General features: G+C 55.8%; 1 protein-coding gene across 1 annotated transcript; it reads left to right on the top strand.

The window, feature by feature from the left end:
- Positions 1-7: 7 nt before the first annotated feature.
- On the top strand, positions 8-12313 carry LOC310923827 (uncharacterized protein; the record flags this gene model as incomplete). Its single annotated transcript, XM_083885755.1, has 13 exons — positions 8-208; positions 615-899; positions 4977-5090; positions 5553-5590; positions 5986-6225; positions 6583-6740; positions 7570-7618; positions 8659-8768; positions 9528-9645; positions 10036-10135; positions 10535-10731; positions 11636-11773; positions 12224-12313. The coding sequence occupies exons 1-13, from the start codon at positions 127-129 to the stop codon at positions 12311-12313; spliced, it is 1719 nt and encodes a 572-aa protein (XP_083741881.1). The 5' UTR covers positions 8-126.
- Between the last annotated feature and the right edge of the window lie 532 nt (positions 12314-12845).

Raw genomic sequence — 12845 nt, 5'->3', positions numbered from 1 at the left:
AACGTGGCGAGGAGCATCTACAACCGGGAGCAGGACGTGGTGTTCGACAGCGACGTGGGGCACTTTGTGGGGCTCACTCCGGATGGAGAGAAACAGGCCCGGCACAGGAACAGCGACCCGGAAAAAATGGAGTATTTTCGGAGTGAAGTGGACAGGTACTGCCGGCACAACTACAAGACTGATGCCCCGTTCACTGTGGAGCGCAGGGGTGAGCGTGGGGCAGAGCGTGTCCCCTCGGGCCCTGCCCTGGCAATGACCCTGGAGCCCCTCAAACCCTCCCTGGGAATCACCCCAGAGCCCTCAGCCCTCCTTGGGCCCATCCCCGGGGCCTCCTGTCCCTCACCGGGACCCCCGAGATTATCCCAGTCCATCTCAGTCCGTCCAAGTCCATGCCCAGACTCCTCCAGTCCATTCCCAATCCATCCGACCTTATCCCAGTCCCTCCTAGTCCATTCCCAGTCTGTTCCCAGTCACTCCCAGTCAATCTGAGTCTTTCCCAGTCCATTCCCAGTTCCTCCCAGTCCATTCCCAGCCCCTCCCAAGCCCACACCGCCCCTCCCCTCTCTCTCTCAGTGGCCCCCAGCTGATCCCAGTGTGTCCCCGCTCTCTCCCAGTGCCCCCCAGCGTTTCCATCTCGCTGCTGCCCTCCAGCTCGCAGGCCGGCAGTGCCAGAGGCCTGCTGTGCTCCGTGATGGATTTCTACCCCGGCCACATCCAGGTGAGGTGGTTCGAGGGCCAGCAGGAGCTGTCGGGCCAGGTGGTGGCCACCGACGTGGTCCCCAACGGGGACTGGAGCCACCAGCTGCTGGTGCTGCTGGAAAGGCCGCCCCGGCGCGGGCTCAGCTCCACGTGCCAGGTGGAGCACGTCAGCCTGGAGCAGCCCCTGAGGCGCCACTGGGGTACGGGGGAGCCACTGGCCGGGCTGGCAGAGGCACTGGCGTGTGCTGGGAGCGAGTGGGAGGGAACTGGAGAGATCCTGGTTGAACCTGGGAGAGGGGCCGGGGGCTGTGGAAGGGCTGAGCAGGAGTCGGGAGGATGCTGGGGAGGGGGGTGTGGGGTCCCGGGGGTGCTGGTGGGCGCCGGGAGGGAGTTTGGGGGCGGCGGGTGGAAGTGGGAGGGATTGGAGTGAGGCTGGAGGGGCTGGGAGGAGCTGGGGGAGGGGCAAGCGGGGCTGGGGCTGAGGTCGGTTGTGCTGGGAAGAGACTGGGAGGGGTGTGGGGGAGCGGTGGAGGGGCTGGGAAGGGACTGGGAGAGGGTTTTGGGGGTTTGTGGGGTGGTGGGGGGCAAGTGGGAGGAGGCTGTGGGCTGGTGAGAGGGGCCAGGAGAGGCTTTGGTGGGCGGTGGGGAGGGCAGGCAGGGATCGGGAGGAGGTTTTGGGGGCCGGTGGGTGGTGTGGGAGAGAGTGAGAGGGAGGCTGGAGGGGCTCGGGGTGCGGGTGAGAGGTTTTGGGAGGTCCTGACCCCTCTGGACGCCCCAGAGATGCCGCCGGACGCCGCCCGCAGCAAGATGCTGACGGGGATCGGGGGCTTGGTGTTGGGCTCGGTGTTCCTGGCACTGGGGCTGGGCCTCTGCCTGTGCAAGAAGGTCAGGGGGGGTCCCGGGGGTCGTGTCCCCCCTCCCCCAGAGCGTGTGTGCCCCCCCCGGGCCCCCCAGCCCGGTGTCACCCCCTTTTCACTGCCCACAGAGCTCCTGAGCCGCCGGCGGCCGCAGCCCCTCCCCGTGGCCTCGGGCCCGGCCGGGACCCCCCGCTCCGTCCCCGAGATGATTTTGGGGGCCTCGTGTGTCCCCCCTGCCCGTGCCCAGAGCTGTCCCTGTGTCCCCGCCCGGCTGCTCCCAGTGTTCCCAATAAAGCTTTGAAGTTTGCCCTGGTCTCGGGGAGCAGCTGCCCCAGAACCTCCCCCAGGGTCTCCCAGCACAGCCAGAGCCGCTGGGCCTGGGGTCCCCAAAGCCCTCAGCAAGCCCCATGTCCTTCCCAGGAACCCTCAACTCCCTCAAACCCAGCATCCCCCACAGCCCCTAAAAGTTCCCCCCATGGCACGGGCCATGGCCATGGCCCCACATGTCACTGGCCGTGTCCCACCCTGTCCTCACCCGTGGCTGTCTCCCCACAATGTTTCCATCCCTGTCATTGTCCCCCACGTCCTCATCTGTACCCGTGTTCCCCCCGTGTCCCCATGAATGACCATGTACCCCCCAAATATCCATGTGTCCCCATGTCACTCTCCATGTCTATGTCCCCTGTCATCCCAACCATGTCTTAGTTCCATGTCTTTATTTTTACCACAGTGTTGGATATTTTAAATGAAGAGAAATGAAAAGCAAATGAAGGCCAAAAGAAAAGGATTTCCCTGTCTGGGCCAGCTGAGCATCCACATGCTTAGATGGGAGGGAAGTACCATTTTTGGAGGGGTTTCCACCACAATCTCCAAAATCTTGGTCTTTGCCCCAGATCATCACCATTTGGCTGTGGAAGACACTCTTGGGCAATAGGAAATCAAAATCATGGAATCCTTGGGGTTGGAAAACACCTCCAAGACTATCCAGTATTTATTGATGCCCCCATGTTGGAGTTGAGACGGCCATGAACTCAGAGTGCTTCAAAAAAAACTTCAGAGGCCTTCAAGTATCAGCACCTTGTTATCTAGAAGTTCTTCATACCTTTTCTATGTAGCAATCCTCCAGGCAGCTCCACACAGCTCAGGCTCTTTTTCTCCTTCTTCTCTCTTTCTTTGGCAGTTCCAGCTCACTGCTTCCTGTCCCTAGAAAAGCCACTGAACCCTGTCTGTCCCTCATGCAGTGGCTCACCTTATCTGTCCCTTGCCCAGCCTCCTGTCCCTTCCTCCTCACAGCACGGCCAGCAGATGCCAACTGACTCTCTACCAACTAACTCACTTTTGTATCACACCCATAGCTGTGAGGGCAAGGCTGTTCTCACTCTTCAGTAATTAACACAGCTGCAATATATAGGGGCAGGATTGCCCTTAGCACTACATCTGTCTCCCCATACCCCCAGAAGACAGAATTGAACACAAAAGATTTTCTGGGGTTAAAAGACAACAAGTCTGCTCCCCCCAAGGAATTCCCAATGTCCATCTGTGTCCCAATGGATGTTCCTGCCCCCGTGTTCATCCAGGTGCCCACAGGGAGACAGGAACCAGTGCAGCCCCCCCAGCCAGGTGTCTTCCCAACACGGATCACCAGGACCATGGATCACCAGGGCTCTGCCCAACGGGGTCACTGGGGATCATCCAACGCCGATCCTCCCATGGGGGATGGAGCTGGAGCAGCGCACGAAGCTCTTCCCGCACTCGGGGCACTCGTGGGGCTTCCCTTATGGTGCCTCTGTTGGTGTCTGGTCAAGTGAGAAGTCTGGGTGAAGATCTTCCCACACTCAGGAATTCGCAGGACCTCTCAACAGTGTGGATGTGCTGATGGGTGACAAACTTGGAATTCCACCTGAAGCTCTCTCCACATTGCCCACACTCACAGGGCCATCCCCAAGTGTGGTTGTTCTGGTGTTGCCCCAGGTGGGAGCTGTAGATGAAGCTCTTCCCTTATTCCAGGCATTTGTGGGCCTTTTCTTCCTCCTCCATCCAGCTGTGGCTTGGGAATGACAAATCCTTGTTTGGGGAAAAAACATCTCCTTTTTGCCCAGCAGCTCCTTGGGCTGGGGGAGTCCTTCTGCCCAAATCCATCTCTAGAACACAGCAGGTGTTTTGCATCCATGAAAGTCTCCAAATTATCAAGATTCAGCCCAAAAAACTCCCCCCGGTGTTCCCCATCTCTGTTCTCTACACTTTGGGGTTCCAGAGGTTTCCCTTCCCTGGGATGATGGGGGTCCCATGGCTCCAGGCATTCCCCTCTCTCCGAGGTCCTGCTTAGGGATGATCCAGGGGCTTTTCCTGGGGGCCTGTGGGGGCCCATGGGGTCCCTTCTCCCCTGATGCTCCACTTTGAGATCCCAGGGATCCCAGGGCTCTCTCTACTGGCTCATCCCTTTCCCCCTGCCAGGGGTCCCCCAGCTCTGGGATCACCCCTCTCTGCTCTCCCCACCCTGAGGGTCCAAGGGTTTTCCCTCCTCTGCTCTCCCAGGGGTCCCCAGGGCCAATGTCCTCCCTCTGCAGATCCCAAGCGATGGCCACGTGGACCCCCAAAGATCCCCCCAAGGGGCACCTACACACACCCATGGGGACCTCCCTGGGGCACCTCCCAGGGACGCCAGATGATATTTGGGGCTCAATTCCACAATATGCCAGCTCCAAACACACCCCAATAAAAAGATTCTCTCAGGGAACCCTCGGTAGATTTGGGACCAAGTTCCCCTCCCTGCTCACGTCATCACGGGATGCTGTGGGGGCCATTGTCCCCTGGCCGGGGGTGCTGCGGACACAGGGGCACTGGAACCTCCTGCTTCTCCTCCTGTTCCTGCCCCTGCTCCTCCTTTTCCTCTCTCCCTCCTCCTCCTCCTGCTCCTCCTGCTTCCTAATCCCACCTCCTCCCCAGTTCCTGCCTTCCATATTTAGAGTGGAGAACCTTGTTTGTTTTCAGAACTAGAACAAAGATCCCAGATGGAAGGAGCCTTGCTGGTTTTAGTCAGAAGCATCAGTGACTAAAGGTCAAGTTTCCTTTGGCTTGGTCCCGTCCTTGCTCATCCTCAGTGTTCAGGCTGGGCTGTGGGGTGTCCCTGTTTGCTGCATTTTCACAGCTCCTCTTGGATCCTTGGGGCAATAGGCTGTGCCCTGGGAGGATTCTTTGTGCTCCTTTGTGACACAGCAGAACCTTCCAGGCGGTGTTTGCGTGACCCGCTGCTGTGATGTCACAGGAGCACGTCCCCGTGGTGTTCCTGTTGCTGTGGGACACAGAGGCCGCAGTGTCCAGAGCAGCTCTGGGCGCCTGCTTGTTGCTGGAGGATCCTCCTGCCCGAGGCATTCTCAGCAGCCAGCCCAGCCCCTGACGGGTGTCCTTCTGTGCTTGCAGGGGTACAGTCTGCAGACGTGTGCAGCGCAGCCAAAATGATCCACGCTGTGCTTGCTGCAGTTTGCACTCTGTACTCTGTGGCTTATTCGGGGTATTTCTTAACCCACTTGGCACGTAAGTCGAGGCTTTCCCTTGGTGCAGCATCTGTGCCTTGGGTTTGCTGTGTGCTTTCTGTTCTTCCTCTGGAACTGAGTTGACTTTGTAACCAAATTGCCCCAAAGACACCATTGGTTTGGGAGAGCTCCTGCCAGCAGCTGCAGCTGAAAAAGGGGATGTCTGTGTGCAGTGGGGTGTGCACAGCATTTGCAGTGAGGCCCGGGGGAGCTCTGTGCTCTCAAGGGGAGAGTCTGTGGCAGTGGAGCCTGGAACTCCCTCCGTTTGCTGGTCCAGCCAAGAACTGACACAGCCCAGTATTTTGGGCTGTTCTCTTGCTTGCTGTGTGAAGGGACTGTGGCTCCTGGAGGGATGCTGTGAAAGCAAAAGGCTCTCTTGGGGTTGCCTTGCTCTGTGGCATTTCCCACCACAGGCACTTTTTTTCCTAACAGCATCTGGTTCATGTTCCCTCTCCCATTGCAGGGCACCTCACACGAGGATCTCGAGCAGCTCCTCCTTTGGTGAGTTTAAAGGAACCTTTGGTGTTTGGAATTGTGCAGCGAGGTGTGAGCTCAGCGTGTGGCAGCCAAGTGCAAGCCTGGGGGGCTGAAGGAAAGTTCCTGTCGGTGTCTCTGCAGCAGCAGCAGCAAAGGGATCCCTGGCAGTTTCTCCTTTTCTGTTGAAGAGCTTTTGAAGAGCTCTAGATCTGGTTTTGCAGGCAGAAGATGCTTGCTGGCTTTAGCCATGGTGGAACATCAAATTCCCAACAATAAGTGGCAATGTCGACTTTAGGCCATTGTTAGTTTGAACAGCTCAGAACCGTTTCTGCTTAGTGCAGCTGGATGTGTAGCTGAGGATAAATAAGATGATAACTGAGACAGAACTTCCCGTCCCTCACGCTACCCTCTGTCCACAGGGCAAAAAAGCAGCATCAGCACCTCCTCTGGCTCCCTCTGCTTCCAAAGAGGAGGCCAAAGAGGAGGAAGACAGCAGTGAGCTTCCCACTGTTCTGGGGGATGGTGGTGAACTTCCCTCTGTGCCGGGAGACGACAGTGAACTCCCCACTGTTCCGGGAGATGAGGGCGAACATCCCACGGATTGGGAATACAACATCGAGGCTCCCGCGGCGTGGGACAGGGACAGTGGACATCTCCCGGTGTGGGATGAGGACAGCGAATGTCCCATGACTTGGAAAGATGACGGTGAACCTGCAGCATTTTGGGAAAAGGATGGAGAACCTGCAGTGTTTTGCGAAGAGGGTGGAGAACCTCCCTCTGCGTGGGAAGAGGACACTGAACCTCCCTCTGCTGAGGGATCCTGGGCTGAACGTTCTGACAGCAGCACAGCCCTGCAGGCAGAGGAGAGAGGGGAGTGGTGCCTGAGGCAGCTGAGTACGTCTGCTCTGTTCCTGTGTGCCCGAGCAGGGGCTGTGTGTGTGTCTCAGCATCAGCTGCACCCAGTGTTGCTCTGCAGCTGAATGTCACAGAGTCATTGATTGTCTTCCCCGGCTGAGAACAAGGGCCCCAGGGAGTGGGGCCCCATTCTGGCTCTGCTGCAAGGCGGGGTCTCCATCTGGGAGGGAGCGTCTTCCATGTGGTTTCTTTCAGGGAACACCGTGAGCGTGGGGGAGCCTGCGGAGAAATACCTGGAACTGGAGCAGATTGGCCAAGGGTAAGTGCAAGGCAGTTACTTCTGCACCAGCAGGGCCCAGGTATTCTGCTGGTGCAGGATCAAGTGAGGAGTCAGGAGAGCTCCAAACGCCTTCAGACACTGGGGTATGATCCTGCTGTCTCTCAGTCCTGACCAGAATTGATAACTGTGGTCAGGTGGCACCGCCAAAGGCCCCTGAGGCTGGCAGTGTCCTGCCTGCAGCAAGGAGCAGGACCTGGAAGATCTTCTGTCCCTGGACTGGGATTGCCTAAGAGCGCAACTCACCATCTGGTGACTGCCAGAAAACAGTTCTCAAGATTTCTTTCCAATATTTTACTTCCAAAAATATCCACCGGTCAGGATTATCAGTATAATGGTTTACAAACAGAAACCAGAGATGAACTAAGAAGGGCTCTTTTCAGCACAAGTAGCAGAGCCCATACATTCAGTAACAGACACAGAGCTGCTGCCCTTGAGGGGAAAATGCACGATGCCCTGATGGCAGGGCTCTTGTGGATGCTGCAGGTCTTAGGCAGGAAATGCAAAAGGGTGAAATACATTCTTTCCTAGTTCTTTAGACACCCAGCCCCCCACCCTAGGGTTTGAACTAAAGGAATTCATCATGGACATTTGGGATTTGCTCCAGCACTTTTCCTTCATGTTTGGCCTCAGCTTTCCCTTGCACACCTTGCATGGCAGAGGACTGGTGGCTGCTGCGCCGTTGTTTGAAGGACTGAGGCACCCAGGTGTTTTCTGAATGCTACAGGCAGAAGAGATCTCCTGTCTGGGCTGACTTTCACTCCCAGGGCCTAAAGCACTGCTTCTTTCTTCTCTGCTCTTTTGTCTCCAGGGCTTTCGGGGCCGTTTACAAAGGACTCGACAGGGCCACTGCAGGAGAGGTCAGTGTCAACACGCCCGGCACGTCCGGCAGCTCTCGAGGGCTTTCCCCTCTGCTGGGAGCTGTGGCTGGAGCTTTGGGGGCCCAGCAGAGCTTTCCTGCACAGGCTGCTCCTCTGAAGGCAGAGCAGGGTCAGCCTGCAGAGCACAGCTGGGACAGACTTGGAGCTTCTGGAGTGGCCAAAGGAATGCAAGGAGGGCAGCGGTGTCTGTCAGAGCAGGACACGCTGCCTTGGTCTGCACATCTAAAACTGTGAATGCATCAGCTGGTGGAGACTGAGGCCCAATTTATCTCCATCCCAGCCTTGGACAGGAGCACTGTTTAGCAGTTTTTCTATGCTGAGTTTTATCTTCAAAGGGTACCTCAAGTCCTAATTAAGGAGAGATCCTGCTTGGGATCTTAGTTTGGGGCTTTAGTCCTATTGCAGCTGTTCATAGAGAGAGAGGGAGAGCAATGAGAAGATGGATGTCCAGAGCAAAGCTCTCTCCTAAACCCTGCAGTTGTGTTTGGGGCTGGTGTCAGTGACAGCCTGTGACAAGGATCATCTGAGCAATGGATGTGTGTGTTTGCTTTGTTGTGCAATCCCAAACAGAGCAGCTGCATTTGAAATCATGACCAAACCCCATAGAATTGCTAAAGGGTTCCCAGCTATTTTGCTCAGTTTTCACAGAACCAGAATTACCTCCTGCTTGCCAAATGGGTTTGAATAATAATGAGCATCACCCTCATCATTATAAGAGTGGTGGTAAACTAGGGCCATTTGAGAAGAGTGTAGGTGCAGAGAATGTTGTTAGAGCTTTGAGGCTGAGGGACCATTTCTGCAGAGCTCCCGAGGCCAAATGTCTCTGGCCATGTGTCCTGTCAGCAGCCCCCAGCGAGCAGAGCCATGGGCTGTGGGAATGGCACTTGCTGAGCTCTGGTGTCCCATCCCAGGGCAGTTTGGCACAGCCCGGCTCCGTCGCTCCAAAAAGACTCGCCCCGTGTTTGCTGTGGCCTCCTGCCACAGACTCCTCCAGTTAAAGGTCTGCAATGTCCCTTCAGGTGGCCATAAAGAAAATCAGTCTCAGAGGGCAGAACTGGGAACGAGCTGTGAATGAGACCCTGGTCCTGAGGGACAAGAAGAACCCCAACATTGTCAGCTCTTTGGACAGGTGAGTGTTCAGGTCTCATCCCGTGCACGGGCCCTGCGTTGATCTTTCCTGGCATCCCTAGTCTGAAGCCTGTTTTGAAAAAGCCTGACCCGGCCATATCTTCCCAAAACAACAGCCTGGCAGTTCACTCCCTCCATGTGCTTTTATTGCTTTGGTGTTTCCTTCAAGTCGACTCTATTTTCTATGTCTTACAACAAGTGCTGATAATCCATGGCAGAAATTGTTTCCCTTGGCTTCTTCTTCCCAAATCTTTTCCACTGCTGCAGATGCCAGGAAGACCAGGTTCTTGTTTCCAGAAATGCCTCATTTGCCCATTTTTCAATGGCCCTGCCTGTTTCTGAAGAGACTTTCTGCAAGGTTTTCCAAACAGTTGACCACTTTTATCCCAAGTGCTGCAGGGCCTCCCTCCCTGGATAACTCTGGAAGTTGTGTGGCCTTGCTCTGGAGTGAATGGTGGAACTGATAAGTTCAGATGCTGAACCAGCTGGGGCCAAGTGTTGTGGTTTCACATGGATCTAGGCTGTTGCTAAACTGCATTTTCCTCTTGCTTGCCATCTAAGGCCTCTCCTTTTGCACAGGTGTCTCCTTCTCCTTTAGACTGTGCAGATTCCAAGGCCTGTGCACCCTGGCAGGAATGTCTCTCCATCTGATTCTGTCCTCATTGACAAGTGCCCTGGAAACAAAACCCCACTGGAGGCTTTTCCATGGGGGAATTGAGCACTGCACATTCATCTCCGGGCCACTGTGTTCCTCTTCCAGCTTCCTTGTTGATGGAGATCTCTGGCTGGTGATGGAATACATGGATGGAGGAACTTTGCAGGACGTTGTCAGACACACACGCATGGCTGAAGGAGAGATGGCAGCTGTCAGTCGGGAGGTGAGGGATCCTGCTTGTGCCTCCCATGGCTTGGACACGATGGTCCTTCCCAGCAGGGCAGGGGAACAGGGGTGGCTCCACGTGGGCTCAGGGCTTTGTTTTTGTGCTGTTTTTATGAGCTGGAGAAGAAAGAGCCACTGAAAGGAATGGCCTGCCAGCATCACTGCACTTCTGTTCTTGTCCTCTTTCCTGCTGTGGGAGTACTCTGTCTTATTTTGATTGGATTTGCTGTTCTCAGCTTTGCCTTGAACCATTTTCCTGGAGCTGGTCTGCACTGCACTCCTGGCCTGTCACAGCAAAGTTTCTGCTGGCAGAATTCTAAACTCTCCTTTCTTGTGTGCTATATTCCAGCCACTGATTTTTACCCTGGTGTTTTGTGTTCCCTCTCAGTGTCTGCAGGGCCTGGATTTCCTCCATTCACACCAGGTGATCCACAGAGATCTGAAGAGCTCCAACATCCTGCTGGGAATGGACGGCTCTGTCAAGCTGGGTGGGTGTTCCTGGCCAGGCACGGCGCTCCCGGGGTGCGGGTGTGGGGCTTCCCAGGGACGGCCAGAGCCCCACAGGTGCTGCTGGTGGCCCTGCCCGGCCCCTGCTGCCCCTGCAGAGAGCTCAGGAGAGGAGCAGCAGTGTCAGGAGTGCCTTTGCTCTGGCTCTGGCCCTTCCAGAGGGGCGGGAGTTGGAATCTCAAGCTTCAGGGGAATCAGTAAAAGCCACTGCATGAAAGCTGAGGGTTCCTTTAAGGGTCCAGTTCCATCTTTCCTTGGCTACAGCCCTGAGGGCTTTTCCAGTTGGATTCAGTAGTGCATTGTCAGACTGAGAGTGGGGAATGTTTGTGAGTGGTTTCCTCATTCCAGCTGCCTTTGACGGGGTTTGTTTCTGTCCTCAGCTGATTTTGGCCTCTGCGCTCAGCTCAGCCCTGAGCAGGACCAGCCCAGCTCCATGGTGGGCACTGCTCACTGGATGGCCCCAGAAGTTGTGACCAGTTCTCCTTACGGCCCCAAGGTGGACGTCTGGTCATTTGGCATTGTGACCATCGAGATGGTGGAAGGAGAACCTCCTTACTTCAAGGAGACGGGGGCCATGGTAAGAGGCAAATTCTCCAGTGTTTGCAGAGGCCTGTGAGCACAGCGTGACCCTGCCCTGGGAGGAGCAGCTGGAGGTTTCTGCACATCGGGAGGGGAATTCCCAGAGGACTCAAACCTGAACACAGACAAATATTCTGCAGTCTCCAGCAACAATTTGCTTTGGGCTTTAAGTTGTTGCACCTCTTCTGTCTGTGAGGGTGACCTGAAAACGTGGAGCCAGTGGATCAGCTCTAATGTTATCTTGCAAAAAAAAACCCCAAACGCGCCCCAAAACCCAAACCCAAGAAATTTACGAAGGAGTTTCTAAAACAGGTTTTGCAAGGGGAAATCCTTCCTGGCTCTTCTCACTGGGAAAGTTGTCTAACACATGAAGATGATTCTTTAACATCCCCATAGTCTAACATGTTTCTTTCCTATCCCAAGCTCCTTTCTCCATGTCACCAAGCCTGAGCTTTCAGCAACACAAACCTGTTTCTTGTCGGGCAGTTTCTGGGATGGGGCGTCAGGAATGAATTTACTTGAGTGTCAGTGGCCCTGCAGAGATGCATTTGATGTGAGAACCCTTTGAAATGACACAGTCAGACCACAGTGACTCTTGAAAATGGCCTGTAAAGCTGGTGTCCGGATTTGGAGAAGCAAAATGTGCTATTTCTGATGGAGGTTCCTCCTAACAAAGTCAGGCAATGAGATTGGCTCTCAAGGCGAGATCATTTGGATGCTGCAATGGCTGTGGCCGCACCAGGGTTTGGGATTTTTGGTTGGCCTAGAAAAATGAGCTGTGGAGCAGCATCTGTGGCAGGGAGGAAAGTGCCCCTGGAGCCGGGGCTGAGCAGGCGGGGTGGATGTGAGCAGCTGTGGGTGTGAAGGGAGCTGGCGGAGCGCTGTGTTTGCCTTTCCTGCAGGCTCGCGCTCTGATCCGGCAGAACGGGACCCCGCGGCTGCAGGAGCCCCGGCGCCTGTCGGCTCTGCTGCGGGACTTCCTCGAGTGCAGCCTGGAGCTGGACGAGGAGCGGCGCTGGTCTGCCCAGGAGCTGCTGCAGGTCAGTGCCCGGCGGCTGCAGGGGAAACGGCAGAGCCAGGGAGGGCTTTTCTTGTGGGGCCCTCTCCCATCATCTCCGCTCTCGCTGCTTTTCACACGCAAAGCGAGCAGAAGCCTGGCCTGGCTTGGGTTGGCAGGGTCCTTTCCAGGTCATCTGGGCCTGCTGCCCTCAATGGGCACAGACATCTTCAAGCACATCGGGTGGCTCAGAGCCCTGCCTGACCTGAGCTTGGATGTTTCCAGGGAGGAGGCACCTCCCACATCTCTGGGCACCTTCTGTCAGTGTTTCCCCACTCTCCTGGTGAAAAAATCCTTCCTCCGATCCAATCTGAGCCTGCTTCCCTCCCTTCAGTTAAAATCCATTCCCCTTTGTCCTGTGGCAACAGAGCCTGTGAGGAGCTTGACTTTGGAAAGTAACGGTTCATTTCTTTCTTTTTGATCCTTTGGGCAGCACCCATTTTTATCATCAGCCGAGCCTCTCTCCAGCCTGAGCGCTCTGATCGCTGCAGCAAAGACATTGAGGGAGCAGCGGAGGACGTGAAGCAGCTTTTGTTAGAGTAGTTAGGACAAGTAGTTAGTTCTGGTAGTTAGCTCTGCTAGTTAGTTATGGTAGTTAGTTATGGTAGTTAGCACTGCTAGTTAGTTATGGTAGTTAGTTATGGTAGTTAGTTATGGTAGTATGACCCCCTGTTTGTTATGGTTGTTATGACACCCTGTTTATTATGGCAACTTTTTGAATAAAAACTCCCTTAAACCTCAACTCCCTTGACATGTCCCGTCCTTCTCCCCCTGCGACTCAGTTGCCTGGAGCAATGCCAGGGCAGAGGGGGCCCAGCCTTGCCCAGAGCTGAGCCCCAGCAGAGCCCTGGCAGAGCCCAGAGCAGCCTCGGCATCTGCAGAGTCAGCCTGGAAGGAGCTGCTTGGAGCCTTCTCGGCTGCAGCCGACTCTGGGTCACAAACTGTGTGTGGTGGAAAATGCCACGGGTTCTGCGGGAGGGCAGAAGGGGCCTGGGGAAGGCCAGAAGGGCCACGGGGAAGGCTCCATGCAAGGGAAAAACCTGCCCAGTTGTGGG

Source organism: Zosterops lateralis (genome assembly GCF_965231275.1).
Source record: "Zosterops lateralis genome assembly, contig: HAP1_HAP1_SCAFFOLD_397, whole genome shotgun sequence".
In the NCBI taxonomy this organism is placed as follows: domain Eukaryota; kingdom Metazoa; phylum Chordata; class Aves; order Passeriformes; family Zosteropidae; genus Zosterops; species Zosterops lateralis.
The sequence above is the reverse complement of the archived record's forward strand: the minus strand, read 5'-3'. Positions and strand labels throughout refer to the sequence as shown.